The following is a 23,532-nucleotide window of genomic DNA, read 5'->3' as shown; positions in this document are numbered from 1 at the left end:
GATATGAATCGATCCAATATAATTTATAATAGTTTGAATCAAAATTGATTAAAAGATAAATTTAAATACGATTGAATTAGATTGAAAAATAAAAATTAAACTAATATAATATAAATAATAATAAATTATATCAATTTTATCTTTTAAGTCAATCTAAATCATACTATAAACATCTTTTTTTAGTTGTTCAATATTCTTCAATATTCTTATTTCGTTCAACATATAATAACATATAAACGAGATATGTATAAAATATAATTTTGTTTAAATTGTATAAATAAATAAAATGGACTTAATAGTTACATAAGAAATTATGGTAAATATTGTAAATAAATAATTTTAAAGTGCACTTTATTTATTTATACAATTTGCCTTAATTTTAAGTTTTTAACAAAGAAATAGTAGACGATATTTTTTATAAACTATATAATTAGATTACAACAAAAAATTTAAAATAAAAAATTAAACTAATATAGAACTTGTGAATAAATGCCAACAATTATTTTGCTCAGGTCAGTTAGACTGAATTACTATTCAAATGCATCTATAAGAAAAAAAGTTGGACCAAATTAAAAATAAGATATTGGTAGTTAAAGAAAAGAATCTTTTGTTAACTTAAAAAATTAATAAATTTTCCTTATTAATTGTAAGAACTAAATTGTGTAAAGATTTCTCAAACATAATTTTTTAGCTTTTGAAGGAATGAAATTAACTGAATTAATGCAATTTGGTCAAATAATTAAATGAGCAAATACTTGTTAAAAATAAAAAACAGTTAAATGTGTGCATTTGTCTCGTGGCTGAAAAATTGGCGCAACAAAATGTTCTACAGTAACTAAAAATTAAAAAGATAACAAAAAATTAATTAAACGTGTCATAATATGATAAGATAGATTTTTAAGATGAGAACAAAAAAAAAAAAGATAAAATTCAAAACAACACTGAGCGAGTACTATTTATGTTTCAAACTCCTTCTTCATCACTGAGCGAGTCAGAGATAGACACTGACTCAGTGAGTGGTTTCTGTTTTCTATCTAAAAGCACGCCGAGTCAAACGAGTCACAGTTAGCGAGCTGAGTTGAACCAGGTGCTTGCTTCTTCACTCTTTCTGCATTGTGTTGTTTTTTGCATTATGGGCATTCCAAAGTTCGAGTCTTTTCTTCTTCTTCGTCGTTTCAATGTCCATTCCTTACGGTTTCATAATCTGGGGTAGCATCAAATAATCGAACTTTTGATAAAAGAATCGTGGGGTTTCGAGGTTTTTCAGTTTTTCCTTTTGTTTCTTTTGATCATCTTGATATGTTAGCTTTTGTTTTAGCTCGAGAATTTGAATTCAAAATCAGATTTTTGAAAAAAAGAAAACTTAAGACGTGTGTTTTTTTTTTTCAATTTATTTTTGGATTAATCTAAGACGCATAGATTGATAGATATCGACCCCTTTTATCTTTCAATTTATGCGTTAAGACTTAAAAGTGGTATTCACAATTTTTTCAGCTAAATTATTCTTATATATATAGTTTGATTTTTTCAGCTAGAGTGGTATTCACAATTTATGCCGTGATCTAATTAGATTTATGCATTTAAATACGTTTTTTAGATTAAGGACATGTTCGGAAAGGATTTGAATCCTCTAAATTTTAAACTTTTATTTTAGATGATAAATTGTGATTTTTTATGTTTATTTCATAGGTAGAACGAAGAGAAAATATAAGAAAGAAACTATTTAAGAGTGAAATTCAAAATTTAGAGGATCCAAATCCGTTTAGGAAGTTTCAAAAGCAATTTTTTTGAGCTTTTGACTTACGAAGAGTAGTAGTATTAATGTCACGTGCAATTTTCTGAAAATTGCAGTTTTGTATGAAGCTATTTAGGAGTTTATAGAGAAGTTAAAACAAATGACTTCTCTCATAGTACTATTATTTATCACATTTTTATAAAATAAGTACTTTTAGAACTAAAAATCCAAATACAAAATAACTTATTTATAAGTTACTTTTAATATAGTAATTTATTATTTAAGCTATTTTTTTAAAACGAACTTGCTATCGCGGTGCTTCCCTTCGCAGTTTGCCTTCTCATGCCCACTTGGGAGCTAGCGGAGTGTAGTCTGTCCGCCTCTCCCGCTTCCTGCGCCACCTGGCCCTACCTTCTGACTGCCACTCCAGCGTCCTTCTCCCCCGTCGCGACCTTTCCACACTCGCGCTCAACTTCTCCATGCGCGATCGGGGCTTCTTCCTTCGGATCCAGCGCCAATTCCTCAGTTGCAGCCACCAGCCCTCCCGTTGCAACATCCGCCTCGTTGAAGAACCCTAGTTCGCCGCTCCTACCTTCCAATGGCGGCACTGCACTCAGTTCCTGTGGAGCAATCCAGGTCATTCGCCCAACCGACCCGCCCGTGCCATCCATGGAGAGCAGTCCATGATTCCTTGCAGCTATTACACAGGCTTGGCCCAGCCCCACATCTAACCCACTCACTAGGCTCCCTTCATTCTGCAGCCCACCTACACCTTGATTTAATATTGGGCCAATTGAAGGCAAGCCCAACACTAACTCCTCACACCTCTCAACCGTGTAGCATACCGGGTGGCCCACATAAACATTACCATATGGTCTATCACACGTGACATGAGCTCCTCCACCCCCAATGCCACATATCTGCGTGACCGTTTTTTTCCGATTCTCCCTCATTAACCTCATCAAATCCCTGAGAATCATCTATCCTATCGTCCTTGGTACCATTACCTGAATCTGGTACATGCATATCCTTTTTGAATTTCAAAAAATCAATGTTAACATCATTCAAAAAGATATCATTAATTACTATTCTGTCCTCCCCCTGCACAGCCACCATAGGACTCCCAGCCACCAGTTTCGCCGCCGGATCCCAACTCCCCGCCCCCTTTGCCAACACCGTACCCGCACCGTCAGAAACTATCTTCTCTGCACAGTCAGTTCGGCTCATCTCCACACCGGCTGCTGCACTTATCTGGAGGTCCACCTCCTTCACAAACACTCTATACTCAGAATTCCCTACAGCAATTTGTACCCATTTCCGAATTTCATCAAACACCTCTGTCTCAACTTGAACCCTACCTGCTGTAAATGATGCTCCCTCCCCTGTCGTTACATCACACTGAATTACGTCGACCCACTGTTCTCCTAATTTTTGAAACATTACCGGCGACCATGCATGTAAAGGGATTCCGTAGCACGCCAGCCACGTTCTTCGAGTGTTACATCGTTTCGACTCCTCCCAATGCCGGACCCTATGGAATAATTTTAACAGAGTATCCATTTTGAAAGTAAACGCTCCCTCAGCATGCTGAACAGTATCAAAGATTATCAGTACCTTGGACTCCCCAATCTCCTTAACGTCCACAATGTGTGGTATATTCTTGCACACCACGTTTTTCACTGATTTCAGGTCCACAGAGTGCACGGTTTGTCCCACTAAACTCCTCACTAACCAATCCAAATTTGCTTCAACCACCGACACATCAATTCTTTTCAGAATTCCACCCTCCTTTGCGGTAACCTTATGGTCTCGCACTGGCTGTTCCTCAATGACCAACCCAGCATCAACACCTTTTCCATGATGGGAAACCTCTGGTCCACCCCCATACTGACTGGTGAGGTCCAACCGCACCTGCCCTTCCCTCAAATGAGGCTGTCTTCTATACTTCGCTTCTCCAACTGTAATTACCTTTTCCCGGATTCTCTGCAATTGCCTTTAGAGCGCCACCTTTTGTAGTGTAACGAACAAAGGCAAAAAACTATATCAGTCCATTCTTCCTTTTCCGACCCAGATATATGTCGTTAATTCTTCTTGTCCACCCCCTATAGTCCATTTCAATTCGCCATTGAAAGACTTGTTATTATTACCTCTTTCATTTGAAAGATAGGAGACTCGAACCCGCAACCTCTTAATTGAGTATGTGGAGTCTATGCCATTTGAGTTATAACTCATTGGCTACTATATAGGAGACTCAAACCCGCAACCTCTTAATTGAGTATGGGGAGTCTATGCCATTTGAGCTATTACTCATTTAAGTCTCAAGATTAATTATTTTTATTATTACTTGTATTACAAATTAAATAATATAATACAACAAAATAAAGTCTTAAATTTCTAATAAAATAAAAATATCAAAATTTATTAATGTAAACAGTGTTATACTATAATGACATTAAATTTGTAAAGTTTATTTAAAAATAAAATAATAACTTTTTATTAATAACTGATATTACTACTAGTTATATTATAATTTTTATTATTCTAAAAATAAAATAATGCATGAAACTATATGAGAAGCTAAATATAATTTAGTGTTAATTCTATAATGATATTTAATTTGTAACATTGATTTAAAAATATATCACTTGTTGTTGATTTAAAGATATGCTATTTGTTATGTCAAATAGGATAGGATAAAAAGTTTGAAAAAATGGTGAAGATAGACATAAAACTTAGATACATAAATTAAAAATATCAATTTAATCAAACAAACTAATTTTATTTTTTTTAAAGTAGAATTACTAATATTTTTACAAAAATTTTGGGGACCATTGCCCACACAAAACTCCACCACTTATCACATTAATAAATTTTAATATTATTAAAAAAAAAACAAAAAGACTAATATAATTAATTTAAAATTTTTAAAAAATAAATTTGATTAAAAAAAATTTAAAGACGAATTTAAAAAATCAGTAATCTTTCTAGTAATCTAGTTGGAGCTTACACATAAATGGAAGTTTGAGCATAAACTTTTTATTCCGACCGTTATATTAAAATTTCTGAATTGGTATTACTTTGAGCATAATATCACGCTCCCCTCGCTCTCACATTTCACATTCATTCTTATAAATCCATCCACCAACGCCCATAGTCACATAATCAAATTTCCATCAATGTCTAATTACTGTGGACAAAATTTCCCAAAACCATGTTCTTTCCTAAGATTTTTTTTTAAATAAATAAATAATTTAATTTTGATCAATCATAAAATATTTTAGACTGTCGTTCAATAATATTCTTTATTTTGAATAATTATTCATACAATAATTATTTTTGCTGATATAATATTAATAATTATATATATGTATAAAATTATTTTATAATGTGTATCAAAATTAAATTGATAAAAATAAATTAAATAAATTATTTATTGATATATGTATTTTAAAATATTTATGTTTTTGTGTATTATCACTTATCTTCGTTTATAGTTTCAACGAGATATATTTATACGTTAATGTATATACGTGTATTATAATTTGGATTAATTTAAAAAGTAAAATCGATATAATTTGTTAAAATTTAAATTGTGTTGGCTTGAGTTTTATTTTTCAATCTAATGCAATTTTATTCAAACAATTACGAATTGTGTGATATGATATCGATTATTATCTTTAAATCAATCCTATTCAAACTATTGTATTTTAGATTAGTTCAATTTATATATAAGCCTTTAAAAAAAATTAATTTTTAATTTTTAAAAAATAAAATTATATTCACTCAAATTTTAAATTTTAAAAATTGTGTAACTTAAATTATATCTATTTAAATTTAAATTTTTAAAACTTTGTAAAAATTAAAATTTGGATAAAATATAATTTGATTTTGAAAAACAAAATTTAAATTTTTTAAATTCCAAAACTTAAACTTTAGATAAGATATAAATCGATCCAATACAACTTATAATAGTTTGAATCAACATTGATTAAAAAATAAATTTAAATACGATTGAATTAGATTGAAAAATAAAAATTAAACTAATACAATGCGAGTAATAATAAAATATATTAATTATATCTTTTAAGTCAATCTAAATCATAATATAAACATCTTTTTTTAGTTGTTCAATATTCTTATTTCCTTCAACATAGAAACAAAATATGAGTAATAACATATAAACGAGATATATGTAAATATAATTTTTTTTAAATTGTATAAATAAATAAAATGCACTTAATAGTTACATAAGAAATGATGGTAAATATTGTAAATAAATAATTTTAAAGTACACTTGATTTATTTATACAATTTGCCTTAATTTTAACAAAGAAATAGTAGACGATATTTTTTATAAACTATATAATTAGATTACAACAAGAAATTTAAAATAAAAAATTAAACTGATATAGAACTTATGAATAAATGGCAACAATTATTTTGCTCAGGTCAGTTAGACTGAATTACTATTCAAATGCATCTATAAGAAAAAAAGTTGGACCAAATTAAAAATCAGATATTAATAGTTAAAGAAAAGAATCTTTTGTTAACTTAAAAAATTAATAAATTTTCCTTATTAATTGTAAGAACTAAATTGTGTAAAGATTTCTCAAACATAGTTTTGAGCTTTTGAAGGAATGAAATTAACTGAATTAATGCAATTTGGTCAAATAATTAAATGAGCAAATACTTGTTAAAAATAAAAAACAGTTAAAATGTGTGCATTTGTCTCGTGGTTGAAAAATTGGCGCAACAAAATGTTCTACAGTAACTAAAAATTAAAAAGATAACAAAAAATTAATTAAACGTGTCATAATATGATAAGATAGATTTTTAAGATGAGAAAAAAAAAAAAAAGATAAAATTCAAAACAACACTGAGCGAGTACTATTTATGTTTCAAACTCCTCCTTCTTCATCACTGAGCGAGTCAGAGATAGACACTGACTCAGTGAGTGGTTTCTGTTTTCTATCTAAAAGCACGCCGAGTCAAACGAGTCACAGTTAGCGAGCTGAGTTGAACCAGGTGCTTGCTTCTTCACTCTTTCTGCATTGTGTTGTTTTTTGCATTATGGGCATTCCAAAGTTCGAGTCTTTTCTTCTTCTTCGTCGTTTCAATGTCCATTTTTTACGGTTTCATCATCTGGGGTAGCATCAAATAATCGAATTTTTTATGAAAGAATCGTGGGGTTTCGAGGTTTTTCAGTTTTTCCTTTTGTTTCTTTTGATCATCTTGATATGTTAGCTTTTGTTTTAGCTCGAGAATTTGAATTCAAAATCAGATTTTTGAAAAAAAGAAGACTTAAGACGTGTGTTTTTTTTTCAATTTATTTTTGGATTAATCTAAGACGCATAGATTGATAGATATCGACCCCTTTTATCTTTCAATTTATGGGTTAAGACTTAAAAGTGGTATTCACAATTTTTTCAGCTAAATTATTCTTATATATATAGTTTGATTTTTTCAGCTAGAGTGGTATTCACAATTTATGCCGTGATCTAATTAGATTTATGCATTTAAATATGTTTTTTAGATTAAGGACATGTTCGGAAAGGATTTGAATCCTCTAAATTTTAAACTTTTATTTTAGGAAATAAAGTGTGAATTTTTATCATTTATTTTATAGGTAAAACCAAGAGAAAATATGAAAAAGAAACTATTCAAGGGGGTGAGAGAGATCATACTTATCCTCTAAAGTGAAATTTAAAATTTAGAGAATCCAAATCTGTTTGGGAAGTTTCAAAAAATTGAGCTTTTGACTTATGAAAAGTAGTAGTATTAATGTCTGGAGCAATTTTCAAAACCAAATTGCAGCTTTTTTAAGAAGCTATTTAGGAGTATATAGAGAAGTTAAAACAAATGACTTCTCTCTTAATACTATTACTTTTTATCACATTTCTGTAAAATAAACACTTTTAGAACTAAAAATCCAAATACAAAATAACTTATTTATAAGTTATTTTTAATATAGTCATTTATTGTTTCATCTATTTTTTAAAAAAGAACTTAATTAAGCTGTTTACCAAACTGGGCCTAAGTCTTGGTAGTTGATTTAAAAATTAATTATTTTTATTAATGTGACTATACATAATTGGTTATTTATGTAAAATAGTTCTATCCTGAAAATTAAATTATATGTATATAAGAGACAGAGACTACTAAGATATGCATGATTCGAATATCACATAGAATTAAATAAGAGGCTTTTTGACATGTTGTCCCTATGTGATGTTCAAATAACAGGATAGCATAGGTTGTTACTATCTCTTGCATTGATTGTTTTTAATGTAATTTTTAGTTAGCTTGGGAATTCAAACTTGAAAATTCATTTTTGTTCTCATTCTGTGGCTTTTCTAATGTACACAAGCTCTTTGTGTAGGTGATATCTAAGAAGAGATTATCAAAGGAGAAGATGAGTGAAATTATGAAGAATCAAGGTTCACAATGGTGGTGGCTTGACACACACACCATCACTAGAAGATCTCAATGGCTTCAATCCACACTCAATGGTTGATTCACTATTCTTCTTAATAGTTAATACCCTCTTTGTTTGTATCTAGACATAGCGATTCAAGATTTCTTAGATTTTCATAATGGTAGATAAATTGGAGCAGAATGAGTAATTTGGTATATGAATTTCTTGTGTGTTTTGTTTACTTAATTAACATATGGGGAGTGTTTGTTTTTATGAAAAATGGATTTTCTTTCTGTATATGTATTTAATTGCTACCATGATTGGTGATTGGATTAGCTAATTATGTGAACTCAACCTATATTTTCAAACATAACTAAAGGACATAAAATTTGAATCACTATGGTCCACCAATAATTTTCTGACCCTTATTCCTCTGTTTTCTTTGATCTGTTACTGTTACTTTTTTATACATCTTTGTATCAAAATATATTGATCTGAATGAATCAGGGAAGTAAATTGCTAAAGTTTTGGTCCCACATGCATCTACCTAAATGAAAAGTTATTTGAATTGAAAACCATCCTTACCATGATTTTGTTGAAGTAATAGTATGGAGTATAAAGTGAAAAAGTTTATTAGCCTATGTTATTATTTCATGATTGTTACTTTTCAAGTTAATATTCTCATTTTTCTTCTAGAATCCACTTTCCAGTTTGATATGTATGGTGTCTATGCTTTTTAATTTTGAGAGGTAAAAGGAAAGAAAATGAATTGATGTGTTTGTTTTCTTTAATGGCAGAACTGAATAAGAAGACACAGGCAATGCTCAAATTAATTGAACAAGATGCAGATTCATTCGCGCAACGCGCAGAGATGTATTACAAGAAGAGGCCAGAGCTTTTAAGCCTTGTTGAAGATTTCTATAAAGCACATCGCTTGTTAGCCGAGCGGTACGATCAGGTCAGGCCGGACACTGGAGCTCGGCTACTGAAGGTTGGAGGGTCGCCTTTTGCTTCTCCAAGTTGTAAATTACAGAAGGCAGTGAGTTTTGCAGATAGTGGTTATGATGATAGCAATTCCGAGAGTTGTGATGTAGAGGACGAGTTTATGGAATCCGAAGTTGATGATCCTGAGCACGAGGATGATGTTCGTTCTGTGGCATCAAGCGATAAAGTGATGATGAAGATAAAGAAAGAAATTCAGAACAAGGGTGATAAGGATCAAATCAAGAAGAAAGATTCCATTTGTGAAGAAATTGTGATGTTGAAGGAAGAAATCGAAAGACTCAAGGAAGAGAATAAAGCACAGAAGGATCAAATTAGACAGAAAGATATAATCTGTGGTGAAGTAATGATGTTGAGGAAAGAAAACGAAAGATTCAGAGAAGAGAATCGAGTGCAGAAGGAAGAACTAAAGCAGAAAGGTAACTTGGTGTGCAAGGAAAAGATTGAGAGACTTGAAGAAGAGAATAGAGAACTTGTGGAGAAGCTTAAGCTGAAAGTTCCTGCCTGTGTTGAATTAATAGAGTTGAGAAAAGAAATTAGAAAATTAAAAGAAGAGAATAGAGCAAAGGAGGATCAAATCAACCAGAAAGATTCCGTTTGTGCTGAAATAACGGTGTTGAGGAAAGAAATACAAATTCTCAGAGAAGAGAATAGATCAAAGGAAGATCAACTGAAGCAGAAAGATAGCTTTCTTGACGAACTAATGGTGTTGAGTAAAGGATTTGGAGAAGAGAATCGGTTGTTGAAGGAAAAACTCGAGCTGAAAGATGCTATGTCTGATGAAGTTATGGTGTTGAGGAAAGAAATAGAAAGACTCAGAGAAGATAATAGAGAAAAGGAGGATCAACTCAAGCAGAAAAGTAGCATTTGTGATGAAGTAATGGTTTTGCAGAAAGAAATTGAAGGGCTCAGAGAAGAGAATAGAACAAAACAGGATCAGCTGAAGTACAAAGATGCAATTTGTATCAAAATAATGACTTTGAGTGAAGAAACAGAGAAACTCAGAGTAGAGAATATAGCTCTGAAGGATCTGCTAAAGAAGAAAGATAACATCTATGATGAAGTATCAGTGATGCTGAGGGAAGAAATTGAAGAACTTCAAATAGAGAATAAGACACAAAAGGCTCATTTGAAGCAGAAAGATGAAGAGAAGATGGGAGTGATTAGGCACCTAAGTTTAGCAATAGATTTGCTTAAGCAAGAGAATGTGAAGATGAGAAGCTTCATTTCCAAGGAACTTGAAAAGAAATGGAACAACCCTTTTAATAAATTGTTCAATAGAGCCTCTAAGAATCAAACTAGTGTTATGCCAGTTTAGATCTGGTTCAAAAAAAGTTAGTAGGGATCTTACAAAGATGTCTATATATTATAAGATTGGGATTTACCCACGTAGCATAGAAATATGATAATAGAATACAATATCATCCTAGTATAGTATCTTATATAATTAAACTATTTATATTTTTAGTAAGATATTTTATATTTTTATTCCTTTGTCTCATATTTTCTTCATTATATATAATGCACTCCAATCAATGTACCTAATCTCTCTTTATCTTGCCTCAATTGTTCTTTTTCTTCTGTTTCTTAGTACAAAGTGAACATAAAGCTGAGTCATTAAAAGGTTCTTTCTGCTAAATCAAAGTTATTTGTGGCCCTAATGCCATAGTGCAAGGAATCTATAATGTAAAAGCAATTGAAGAATATTCCTGAATTTACTTAATTCTACATATTTTAAAAGAAATTGAAAAAAAATGTAACATTAATGATGATGATATGATGATAGTAATGTTCAATATAATAACATAAAAAGATGTGACATACACTAACAAAAATTAAAGCTTTGAATAATACAAGCTTTCTAGCTATTACAACATATATGCTGAGTAACATCTGAACTGATATAATAAATAAAACCAAGAAAAAAAAATTATCCTCAATTGTTATTTTCTTTTTACATTACAATCACTCAGAATATCAGACAGACACACTTAAAATGTTTAAAAGTCCTCTCTCCATTTTATAGCCAATAAGTCATTCTAACTCTTTTGATAGGTAAACAAAAATTAATGTCTAGATATAAAATGTATTTAAATACATTAATTTATGAACATATCAGAACAATTAAAATGACTTAAATAGTGTTTAGTTTTAAGATAAAACACAAATACATTATTTTTTTTTATAATCTTTTTCTCTCTAAATTTGTGTCTTGTCTCTAAAACCAAACACAACACTATCAAAACAAAATGGAGTATAAAACTTTTGAAACATTATTACAGCAGCAGCAAAGAACATAATCTATGACTTTTTAACTCACATGTCTTGAAAATGGAGTATGCAAAATACCAACAAGGCCAAATGTAATAGAATTGAAGATAGTTGATCTTGAGATGCAGCAATGGAAGAAGGAGCCAGAGCTGGCATAGACTCAGAAGGTGGAAAAGCCATAACAGATCCTCCAGGACTTGTAATGGAATCAGGGTTTGGAGGACTTGGACTTGAAGGAATTGTAGGCAATGAAGATTCTGAAGGAGTGAAAGCAGCACTTCCTGGTGTTGGAAACAAAGGTTCAATATCTGGTGAAAGTGTTGGAGATACCATAGGAGAAGAAGAAGAAGAAGAGGAAGAAGAAGAAGGAGGAGAATCAACACTTGGTAACACTGTTGGTGCTGCTGAAATTGTTGAAACATGCATGGTTTTGTGTGAGGCTAATAATGTAAAATTGCATGATGCAATTAATAAGGCTATGAAGAAGATTAAGAATGAAGAAAGGGAAGCCATAAATGATGTAGAATCAATTGCCTTATGATGAATGAATGAATGAATTAAAGTCTCTAATAAATGTTTGTGTCTTAAAAAGAGAGAAGAAAAGAAGAAGAAAAAGGGAAGTGATTTATGATTGAAAGAAGAAGAAGAAAGGTTTTTTAAAAAAGGGTTGTGTCTAAAAAACAAAGAAGTGGTGGTGGGATCCAATTTGAGTTGGTGGCATTTGGTGATTGGAAACTTTTTTTTTTTCCATTCTTACAGCTGCAAACTTTGTGAATGCTAAGTGACAAAGTTGATCAGTAATTGAAAATGTGGAGCACATGAATAGTTTATGGTAGGTTGCACTTTGGATAAAAATAAATAATTAAATAAATAAGGACCAAAAAGTTTCTTGGTTGCTATACACTGAACTCTGAAGGATTGAAGGGGCAATAAATAAAGTAGGCACAAAATAGATTATAGAATAGAAATTCTTAAGCATGAAGCATATCACTTTTGCTTATTGTGAAGTTTACAACTTTACTCCCTGAATATTCAAATAATGCAATCCTTTTATTTATTTAATTTTACAAGCCCTGCTAGTGTTGCACATGGATTGGATAATATCCGTATATTCGCGGTAATTATTCGCATTCGATCCGAATTTTGCGGATATTATCCGATCCGCACTATGGTAGGATCGAATTGCGGATTTGACAGTGATATCCGCGGATCCGATCCGCAAATCCGCATATCCGCACATCTCATATAAATAGCATATTTTAAGAAAGTAAAATCTAATGTGATATGAATTTTAGTATGTTATTTTATGAATTTTATGATATCTTGTTTTTAATTTTTTATGTTGTACTTCAACTTAGAATAATTAAACTTAAATCTTGTGTTATTATTTTGTTTTTGTTATTCAAGAGAACTTTTGTTAATAATATTTTAGAAGTAAATAGGCTTAAACAGGTGAAAAATGAATTTTCTGAATTTTTTTTTGTAAAAACAGTTAAATAAAATCTTAAAATAGTTTTTTTTTTAATATTTTTTACTTTTTGACTGATTTTTAAATTAATTGTTTGAATTAATGTTGGTTCTTTAGAATTTAAACAATACTTATTTTTTACATTATTTTAGATGATATTGCACACCACCTATTTTCTACATGATTTTAGATGATATTACTCACCACCATAAGTGAAGTTTAGGGGAAGCTTGGGGGAGCTTAGTGGATTTTTTTTTTTTCAAATTTCAATTGAGTGAAATTTGGATAAAGAAAGCTTTATTCACACATAATGAAATCATTAGAGTTTTAGAATTCAAAATTGATCTTGAATTTTAAGAAAGTGGGCTTATATTTCATTATATCAAGTTTGTGTTCCTTCTTAGTTTTAAGAAAGAAAAAAGTGTCTAATAATGAAACTTTAAATAATATTTGTTTTTCAACGTGACACACTTTACACTTAGTGTTTTGTACATATCTTCCATAAAAGATAGTAGAAAGCAACCATTCTCACAAACTATGCATGAAGTGGTGGATACCATTACACTGTGAATTGTTTGAAGTACATAAACATTGGGGGAAACAAATCCTCTTCTCTTTTCAGCTTTAATATCTAGTGCAATTGTTTTAATAGGGAATCAAATATTGGGAATTTCAATGTATATACTCCCTCAGCTTTTTTATTTTTGGTTTTTCTAATCACTAATAAAATTTGGTATAATGTTGAATAATCTATCTAGATATAGTACATTGGTTTTATATACTATGTAACAAATTTTCACAAAAATAAAGGAAAAACAAAAAAAAAAAACAAATGGAGGTTATATATATTTTGGATTCTAAATTACACTAGCCTCTTTAATTGACATTTGCTTCTATTTAAAAAAAATAAAAAAAATAAATAAATCTTTAATTTTTTTTTTAATTTGAAGATACATAAGTTCTTGACTAATTCAAAATACAAAAATGTTTCTGACCTTTTAAAATACGAGACATTTAAGTCTCTCCGTTTAAAATATATAAAGATTAATAAAAAATTTAGATGTCTTGTATTTTAGAAAATGAAAAATATTTTTATATTTTTAATTAATCAATGATTTATTTGTCTTCAAAATAAAAAATCAAGAATTTATTTGAGGTTTACTCTAAAAAAAATTACCATCATTTTATTATCTAATGTTATTTGAAGCATAAATTGTGAGGACCAAAGACAAATACTAAAGATAGGCTCCTTAATAAAGGTTCATGAATTATAATAATTTTGGTAGGCTATATAGCAAAGTGAGAGGATAAAAATAAGTAGAATGACTACCCTAGAGAAAAGAAAAATGGTGCTTGCTCATTATTGTGCATATGAGTACAATAATAATTAATAAAAGGGCCATGCCATGAGAAACATAGGGGCTAAACAAGCCAGACAAATAATGCAATTGTAAGGGAATCTTAAGCTACTATTGTTTCTTCTTGTCTTTTGATGCATTATTGAGTTAAATTTTTATACAATGCAATTTACAAAACTTTTTTACACTAATATTTAATCATATATTGTCACATAAATAAATAAAAAAAATTATTTAGATGATCATGTAAAAATTAACTATGTTTTCTACATAATAAACCTAATTAAATATTAGTGTCACTTCACACTTATTATATATATAGTGTTAGCTTTCTTTAGTTTATGTGGGTTATTGTGTCACTTCACATTCACATTCGAATTAACTTTCAAATATTATAATTTATATATCTTAGTTGTATAAATTTGTCGTTATTTCAATCACGGACAACAAGTATGAAGGAAAAGACTTGCTATTTGCTTTTGTTGGGTAGTATTATTGGCATCACACACACACACATACTTACTTCTATCACTTTCTGAAATGTCAATGGCAATCAGACACATGAATGTGAATGGTAGGGTCCTTAGGGACTGTATACATGAAACTGTGGAGAGGCACATTCACTGTCATTCTTCCATTCCATTATGCCAAATTAACTGACACCCCCACTTCAACAACGGTCATTCAGATTGTACCTTTAATATGTAATTTTCTAGTTAAAAACAATATGAATAATATTAATTTTGCTTGTAATAACACCAAGTTGAGATGGCCGAGTTGGTCTAAGGCGCCAGATTAAGGTTCTGGTCCGAAAGGGCGTGGGTTCAAATCCCACTCTCAACAAATAAAAGTATTTTTTGTGCCCTTCTAAATTCAACTTGAAATCAAGTTATCTCTAATTTTACCAAGTCTAAATACGCCTTATGGATAGGAATAGAAACAAAATTTCCCACATCTGAAGCCCAATTAAAACGGGCATTAGTAACTATGGTTTGTGTTATAAAAATGTTACATGATTGCATCAAAGGCTTATGTAAGAGCCACTCCTATGTGCACTATTCTCTAAAAATACATAATGCAAGTGAAAATTTTGAGATCAAACCTGATGCCATTCTTTCAGGTTTACTCATATAAAAAAATAAAGTTACAATAAGAATTTAAAAAAAGAAAATTATAAATATCATGAACTCACTTTCCTATCCATTTTCTAACAACAAAAATCTAATAATAATAGAACGGGGAAGGAAGGAGGATTAATGCTTATGGAATGCTCCAAGGGTAGCATAAAACCATTCTTATGATTCACATCAAGATTTGATGAATGACACTGTTGCTGCACTTCTTGCTACCCAAAAATTTGTGAAAAGTTTGCTTTCAAGTATATCCATTAAGTTGCAAAAATTTTACGCCCAGAGAAGTCCATCAAAACCGATTTCGTAATTTGAAACTGGACTATCGCTGTATTCCTTGCCAGACGGTTGGTCGCCTTCTGGCGTATCCACGTATGGTTTCGAAAGATCAGAAGATCTTTCCAATGGAATACCATAATCTGTAAGAATGGAGGATGAAGCTGCAGCAACAGCCTCCCTATCCAAAACAGCAACATAGCTATCTTCGAATTCGAAACATAGATACTTGTCCTTGCATGCTGATCAAGAGAGAAAAGAAACGGCACAACTTTGAGAGATATATTGCAAAATAAAATGAATGGAAAATAGATAAAGAATGTTGCAACTTACAATCAACGAGGTGTGCTAGGTGATGAATGTTTTTAATACGAGTTCCGTTGAATTTCAAAACCTGTGACAAATAATAACCTTAGAGAAACATACTAGTGAGACTCAAATGTCAAAAATGGAAATTACCTGTTGATTGCCCATATCTTCATAACCAATGTTGACTTCATTTGCTAAGACCTATTTATCAGAAAGAAGCAAAGCAAAATTATACCAAAATGCTACATGTTATGAATTACATAATAAATTGTAAAACTGGTAAAAGATTAAGGAATAAATGTAGACAACAAAAACAACATCAGATACATAAATATTTTTAAAGAAGATACCCAGCAACCAACCTGTGAAAGGATTACTAGTTGTTCACCTTTAAATCTTGCCAATGAATAGCGCGCTTTCGCCAATAACTTCAGCTGACCAAAGAAATAAAATAAACTCAGCAATAAACATTATGTTTTGCAACTTTATGCTTTAAAATTAATCTGTCAAATTCAGACTTACCCCCCAATTGTCTTCACATTCTTCCCTGCAGAAAGTTTAATAATGAAATTAGAATACAAAAACTAGGAATACAATCTCCCAAAGAAAAAACCATGGACACTGCTAAATATGAAGAATAATACATAACATACTCTATCAATGGTTCTGAGAGGGGTGTGAATACTAAACCGGCGATTATTAGATAGGAAGGCTGACCTCCATCAATGTGGAAAGGAACCTTGAAGAGAAGAGAGGTTAAAATATAAAAATTGCAACTTAGAGCACGAGAGCATATATCGTATGATATTTATATATCACGTACCAAGTGAACTCGTGGATTCAAAACAATTTTGGTTTTCATAAATTCCCCTGCTCTGATGATACCAAGCTCTGCAGTATCACCTGCAAATCTGTACAAAACAATTATTCTATGTCTCCATGCTAACAATATCAACGTCCATTAAAAAGCAGATGGCAGAAGGTCATAAATTTCTTTGAAGATATTTTCATAATATAGACATCATGGAATCTGATTGGTTTGTTTTGAATAGAGAACTAAACCTTTCCCAATAGTTTTAGCTGGATTCAATCCAACTGGTTTTTGGTGAAGCACTTACTATTATTTGTTTTTTTTTTTTTTATTTAAAAAAGTCAACTTAAATTAATTCTTTCAATGACCAGCTAGGCAAATTAAGATAAAAATATTACAAAAGTATCAAATAGATAAGAAAAAATGGTCTAAAATATTTTTATAGGAAAAAAGAAAATAAAAAAGAGGCAATCGATGTTACTAGCAAAACTAAGAGATAAACCAGAAATCAAATGGAGCATTTAACTTATCTAATTTGGAAGAGACTAAATCTCTTACTTTTGACTAATGAGGAAGTGAAACGCAATTCGTTCATTTGATCGGAATGGAACAGTTCCCTCACAACCAACACGAACATCATCAAAGCTGACAATAACATCACCCTGAAATGGAAAGTTTTATGCAAAACGTTACCATCTGGTACAATTAACTCTAGAAAAGGAAGCTTACTTATGTAACAGTTCCACAGGTATGTATTGTCCAAATCCAATCATAAAAAATTCTTTTACATGGTTAATGACAATGATATAAACTACCTAAAAGAAGACATGACTGATTTTTAATGAGAATAATAAAGAAGACATACTCACAGATATTTTGACAGTTAGCACACTTCACAAATATTTTAATTTTTTTAAAAGAATCAAAATGCATGATAGTGTGACAGTATTTGAGACTCCAAAGCTAGGTTTTAGTTCCAACAGCTACACTTCATGTTAAAATTGCTACCAGGCTAATTATGTGGAGAAGCAAAGAAATGATTCAAGGCTTTGTTGATTGTCGACTAATGGAACATTCAAGGACAATATCATACAAGTTGAAATACTTTGATACCTCTTTTAATACATTATTTGCATCAGAAGTTGGCTCAACTCTGCGTACCAACACACCCTGCGCAGGATGCAATTTGAAATGTCAAATTCAACTATGCATAAAACAGGTAAAGTTGTCGCATAAAAACCTACTTCACCCAGCCAAGATGAGCCAAAGACATACCTCATTAGACTGTACTTTTAGACATGCTCGTAGTGCAGGATTCTCCAGCTTCTGTATTAGTACACCAAGGCATGGGAAACCTGGCAGTAAAAGCTCAGTTTCAGACAGACCTTATAATTTCTATAAGCTTAACTAGGATTATCATATTCTTGTGTGCAGAGATAAACAGAGGTGAATCTATGCAGACAAAATAGATAACACACATGTGAAATCATTTTTAGATGGTCAAGGCATTGGCACGTAGCCTCAACTTGTATTAGTATAACTATCATTACAGAAATCTAGAAATTTTAATTAGCTCACTAGCTTAGAACTTAAATCAATCATTCAAGTTCTGAGACAGAGTCGTACAAATATGATATTAAGACAAAAATTAAATTTCCACATGCAGTACGAGGCAATGCCTTTAGCAGACATAGTAAAGACCAATCAGCCTAATGTGACCTATTTGAGAAGATTTTCTTACCGGTGTATCTGCCATTCTTTTCATAGTCAGTCAGAAAATGGGAAACAACTGTTGATGGAATGACATAACCAATATTCTCGGCTTCTTCAGATCTGTAGACCTAGAGGTGAAGTCCCGTAAGAAAATGACACAGAATAATGCCAGTTCTAATTAGTTAGCACAAGACATTCACTAAGATCTGAAGGGATATTATCTCAACCTAAAGAACTGAAATGGTCATTCTACCTGACAAGTTTACTCTAACATGTCCAGCATGAAAGTGTAACCTTTTCCTCCTTTATAAAAATTGGCATTTTTCATAGCAAAATATACAAGTCTGTTAACAGAAGACCATAAAAAAAATATACCTGAAATGCCACACCAATGCACTCCCCTTGGTCATTGAATGCTGGGCCTCCGCTGTTGCCTAAAATCAAAAGTTGTAAACAATGGCTATCAAATCAATGCACATAGTTCCATATAAGAGGAAGTTGTTTTTCCAACGGTTCTTAGAATAATAAGAGGCTGGAGAATTTTTTTGCTGGAGAGGAGGTGAAACAATCAAACAACTATAAGATCTACTGACCAGGATTTATTGCAGCATCAATTTGAATACCCAACAAATCAGACGATCCATGAGCATATGATGTGACCTGATTACAGGTTTTTTCAATAACTGAGCACTAAAACCATAGAGTAAAACACTTTTATTGATTTTACGGCATATAAAATGGTAATTTTATGTTCAATATATCAAACCTCAATGCGAGATACAACTCCCTTTGTCACTGAAATTGTGTCTCCTCCAAGTGGATATCCCACCACAGTAACAGAATCCTACAAGTTACACGACAAGTATACAGAAACTTCAGTTGATCAGTTCAAACCATGCAAATTGAAATATATTCTATGACAAATTATATGGTATATATGCTTTTAACATTTTCCATTGAAACACTGACAATTTTCAAATTAAAAAAAAAGGAAAAACAAAAATAAAACGAAGGCTATTTCAAACCTGAAGATGCGGCAATCGTCCTAATCTGAGAGGTTCCACATCTCTCCAGAATTCATCACTTTCTACTGAAAGCAAAGCTATATCACAATCAACACCTCTGGCTAAAACCTGTACAGTTCATTCACTGAGAGTAAAGTAACTATATGAACATGTCATGAGTTAGAAGCTATATATGCTTCTAAGCAAACATGCAAAACTTGCACTTTACAATGAATTCACTCCAAGTTTAAAAGCAAGGTATAGCTTACAAGTAAACCTCAGATATATCAAATTTTACCTGCACTAATACAATTTTAGTGACTTATTCACTGACACTTCTTAATGTCCTTACTCACTACTATATGAGATATTTAAGCAAACTGCTCTTCACATAATACTCTTTTTTTTTTTATATAAAAAGGACAAGTCCTTCATAGGAGACACACCTTAGCCACGTATTTTGTATCATCCCCTCTTCTCTTGACTTTAACCTGCAATAAACCACAACAATGGAAAAGTTGGCAGCTTAATGTCTTTAACTTGCTCTATGAACTTACAAATAATTGGTTAAAGTCCAGACATCAAAGTAATATCAAAATCAAACTTAATTTAATCGGGGGTGCTATTTATAACCTTTTGGCAACTGATTCTATGGTCTAAGAACATAATATAATTTATTAATAAAATTTATATTGCAGGATCTACAGCCTGGAGAAAATAGGACAATTAAGGAAATTACCTGTGTATCATGTTCCACACAATGTGCATTGGTTATTAGTTTCCTACCTCCAATCATAAATGCACTGCAAAAAAGGTGGCTTGTAAGATTAAGAATGAATCCATTTTTACTATTCTACTGTTAAGGTTTTCAAAACCTTACCTTCCAGTACTTGCGTATTGTCGCTGTTTTTGCCAAGGAAGTGAGTAATCTGGAGCAGTATGGGTGCAGTAAACCTAAAGATGTCAAAGAAAAAAGATATATTAATAAAAAAAAAATGCATACAGGAGCAGTGCAACACACCAGAAACTATGAAACTACCGAGATTAGATTAGGATTGATCCTTATTGGGGATAAAAAAGGAGGATACATTGATTAAAGCACTTGAACTTATATGCGATGAAATGGATGAGATCATTCAGATTTAGGACAGTCAATCATATAGTGCTATGCCATAAAAGCTCCCTAACAAGGACATGAACAATCTATATATGAATTTAGTGTCTTACACAAGTAAGTGATCAATAACCTATAATCATAGGAAAAATGTTAAAACAAATTAACAAACTTACCGTATAAATCTACTTTAATAGCTTTTAACATACAAAATTTAGTTTTTACCTATGTTTTTCTTGGCCTCCCTCTATCTTTAGTTATTATGGCATTCTCTAGATCTACGCTCCTCATAGGGCTTTTACATGTCTTCACGCATAAGCAAACCACCTAAGGCAAGATTCTACCATATGTTCTATAATAGGCATTGCCCTAACATTTTCTCTAATTCACTATTTTGTCCGCACAAAACAAAAATAACCATCAACCATGAAAAGAAAGTTGTGAAACTTTACCTTCACAACAGCATTAAGGAAAGCAGAGTCTTGTATGTTATTTGGTTCAACCTGAACACAATTATTAGAAGTTGTTATGAAAAAGCAACACCAATACATTTCAAACCCTAACACAAACAAATCAATCTAGCTTTGTTACACAAGAAGTACATAACAATGATAGCATGAAGAATAAGCCATTGTGCCTGTCTATACCTGTTGATCCTTGGAGTCAAATATCAATGACTCCTTATCTTTCTTAGAAATGCCAAAGGACTTATAAGCAGCTGTTTGGGGTCCAACCACACTCCCTTTACCAGACCTTTCCTCTTTACATTCCCTTGGCTTCTTCTTCTTCCCTACAACTTCCTGCTACAGTTTTAGCAGAGCCAAAAAGTTAACAAAAATAATAAACATATAGCATCTGCAACCACCATCAAGTCTTTTCCGACTAAGATAGTTGACTACAAAAAAGGCTTTGCCATGACTTGTCTAACAACAACAAAGGAGTGCAGCAATTATTCCACTTCATTCTTTGGATAAAATAGAAGAGGAACCTTGAAGCAACAGTTGAGTTGTCTAAGCCACCAATGTAATTCTCCGGTTAGGCTGTGCAGCTCATCCCGGATCCTGCCTTAACGCGAGATGCTTATGTACTGCTTTGTTTTTTTACTATTTGAATAAAATGGATTTCCACTCAAAATCCCCCAAATTGGGAGTAACTAAAATCAGGATTTCTAGTTAGAACCCAACAAAAAAAAAATTCAATTCCATCACTAACTATCCATTCCATTGAAAGCTCATCAACCCAAACATACCCTTAGTTGATAATACAAGCTCAGATCACCTAACACTAATGATTAATGAAAAAATGAATGTCAACAACAGCAATTAAGTAAAAGATAAAAGAATGTAAGTAACAAATCATAACTTGCGTATTGAATAATGAATAAACAAATATGCAAGTAAAGGATAAAGAATGTATGATATGGTAAAAGAGTGCGAAGTTGAACTTACTTCTCGATGATTATGTCTATGATGAGGTTGAGGATTGGAAGGTGAGATCTTGCAGTGGCAGTGAAGGGGTTTAAGGAAGAACGAAGAATTTGAGTAGAAGGAGTAACGGAATTTAACGGTGGAAGAGGATAACGGCGAAGTGAAGCTGGATAGTGCTGCAACCGCCATTAATATAAATAGAGAGAGAGAGAGAGAAAGTGTTCAGTGTTGATTCACGGCCACCATTTCTGAAACTAGTGTCTACTTCGTTTCTCTTTTGCTTCTCTTTTTCTTATCCGCTTCTTTGTTTTTGCATTCAAACTCCTATCTTATGTTTTTGGATATTTTTCTTTTCTTTTATGTATTTGTAATAATAATATAATAAAATAATTATTATAAGAATAAAGTATATTTTTTTTGCTTTAAAATTTATTATAAATTTAAAACTTATTAAAAATTTTAAAAGATCCCAAATTTTTATTTATTTTAATTTTGTTCCTAAAATTTTCGATTTGCATCAAGTATGTTTTTGTAGCTAAGTTTTTAAAAAATTTGAAATCAATTTATTAATAATGCATGACAACTATGTTTAGTTTGTTTGTGTTAAAGGTTGTTCTTGTAAAATTATTATTAAATTGGTCTAAAAACTTTTAAAAAATTAACAGTCAAGAATATATTTAATAGAATTATAAAATTTCTAAAATAAAATTAAAACAAAATAAAATTTAAAAATATTTTTAAAATTTTTAATAAATTTAAAAGATAAAAAATATATTTTATCTTTATTATAAAAAAATACGAATTTTCCCATGAGATTTTTGTTTTCACATCCCTAACTAATGTAGCTCGATATATCATATATCTAATGTTTCCTTTAAGAATTTATTTGTAGTATTACTCTAATAATAATAATAATAATAATAATAATAATAATAATAATAATAATAATAATAATAATAATAATAATAATAATAATATATTTGTAATGTAATATATTTTTAGTATTTGAGATTAATTCATTACTTATTATCAATTTATTGTCTCAACAATAATCTTAATCAGGTTGATAATAGATATGATTTTCAAGCAGAATATTTTCAATGAATAATAATTAAGAATTTTTTTAAATTATTGTTTTAATACTTAAATCGGTAAGAATTTAAATATATATTTTAAAAAATATCAAAAGATAAAATAATTGAAATTTTTAATTAAAAATTAAAAAATTAGTTAGAACTATTAATTATTTTTATTTTCAATCTTTGCCCCTGCTAGGAAATTCAGTTCTACACATGAGCATTTATCATGACGTATGAGTCAATAACCCCTAACTCCTATTAAGGGTGTACATGGGCTGGGCCACATCGGGTTTGGCCTAACCCAAGTCTGACCCGAAATATAGAACGAACCTAATTTTTAGACCATAATCCGACTCTAGACCCGATGAAATTTATGCACTTTCGGGTCGGGTAAAAATCGGGTAAAAAACGGGTGAAAAT

At 30.9% G+C, this 23,532-nt stretch overlaps 3 protein-coding genes and 1 non-coding gene across 6 annotated transcripts; 3 read left to right on the top strand and 1 right to left on the bottom strand.

Annotated features, from left to right (window-relative positions):
• Positions 1–6,621: 6,621 nt before the first annotated feature.
• On the top strand, positions 6,622–10,640 carry LOC112728484 (uncharacterized). The gene is made up of 3 exons (XM_025778625.3): positions 6,622–6,760; positions 8,115–8,244; positions 8,948–10,640. The coding sequence occupies exons 2-3, from the start codon at positions 8,148–8,150 to the stop codon at positions 10,468–10,470; spliced, it is 1,620 nt and encodes a 539-aa protein (XP_025634410.1). The 5' UTR covers positions 6,622–6,760; positions 8,115–8,147; the 3' UTR covers positions 10,471–10,640.
• Positions 10,641–10,890: 250 nt separating this feature from the next.
• On the top strand, positions 10,891–12,055 carry LOC112728485 (uncharacterized). The gene has a single exon (XM_025778626.3). The coding sequence runs from the start codon at positions 11,554–11,556 to the stop codon at positions 11,962–11,964; it is 411 nt and encodes a 136-aa protein (XP_025634411.1). The 5' UTR covers positions 10,891–11,553; the 3' UTR covers positions 11,965–12,055.
• A 2,956-nt stretch (positions 12,056–15,011) lies between these two features.
• On the top strand, positions 15,012–15,092 carry TRNAL-AAG (transfer RNA leucine (anticodon AAG)). Its single transcript has one exon. It is a non-coding gene; the product is annotated as a tRNA-Leu (tRNA).
• Positions 15,093–15,194: 102 nt separating this feature from the next.
• Positions 15,195–22,376, bottom strand: LOC112728483 (protease Do-like 2, chloroplastic). 3 transcript variants are annotated; one of them, XR_011868952.1, is made up of 21 exons: positions 22,055–22,372; positions 21,254–21,409; positions 21,059–21,109; positions 20,373–20,446; positions 20,232–20,295; positions 19,939–19,983; positions 19,514–19,621; positions 19,255–19,332; positions 19,082–19,148; positions 18,864–18,922; positions 18,517–18,616; positions 18,051–18,130; positions 17,889–17,945; positions 17,334–17,437; positions 16,788–16,875; positions 16,618–16,703; positions 16,487–16,511; positions 16,353–16,398; positions 16,115–16,165; positions 15,989–16,049; positions 15,195–15,897 (listed from the first exon to the last, which is right to left on the bottom strand). XR_011868952.1 is itself a non-coding variant. In XM_025778624.3 (21 exons), exons 1-21 carry the CDS (start codon positions 22,220–22,222, stop codon positions 15,653–15,655), a joined length of 1,836 nt encoding a protein of 611 aa, XP_025634409.1. In that variant the 5' UTR covers positions 22,223–22,376; the 3' UTR covers positions 15,195–15,652. The 3 variants fall into 3 exon arrangements, 2 of the variants coding, with proteins under 2 accessions (XP_025634409.1, XP_025634408.1); XM_025778624.3 differs by having other exon boundaries at positions 16,327–16,398; positions 21,254–21,406; positions 22,055–22,376; XM_025778623.3 differs by having other exon boundaries at positions 16,327–16,398.
• Positions 22,377–23,532: the final 1,156 nt, after the last annotated feature.

This window comes from Arachis hypogaea, chromosome 12 (genome assembly GCF_003086295.3).
Source record: "Arachis hypogaea cultivar Tifrunner chromosome 12, arahy.Tifrunner.gnm2.J5K5, whole genome shotgun sequence".
Classification (NCBI taxonomy): Eukaryota; Viridiplantae; Streptophyta; class Magnoliopsida; order Fabales; family Fabaceae; genus Arachis; species Arachis hypogaea.
Note: the sequence above shows the minus strand (reverse complement) of the source record. Positions and strands in the feature narration are given on the sequence as shown.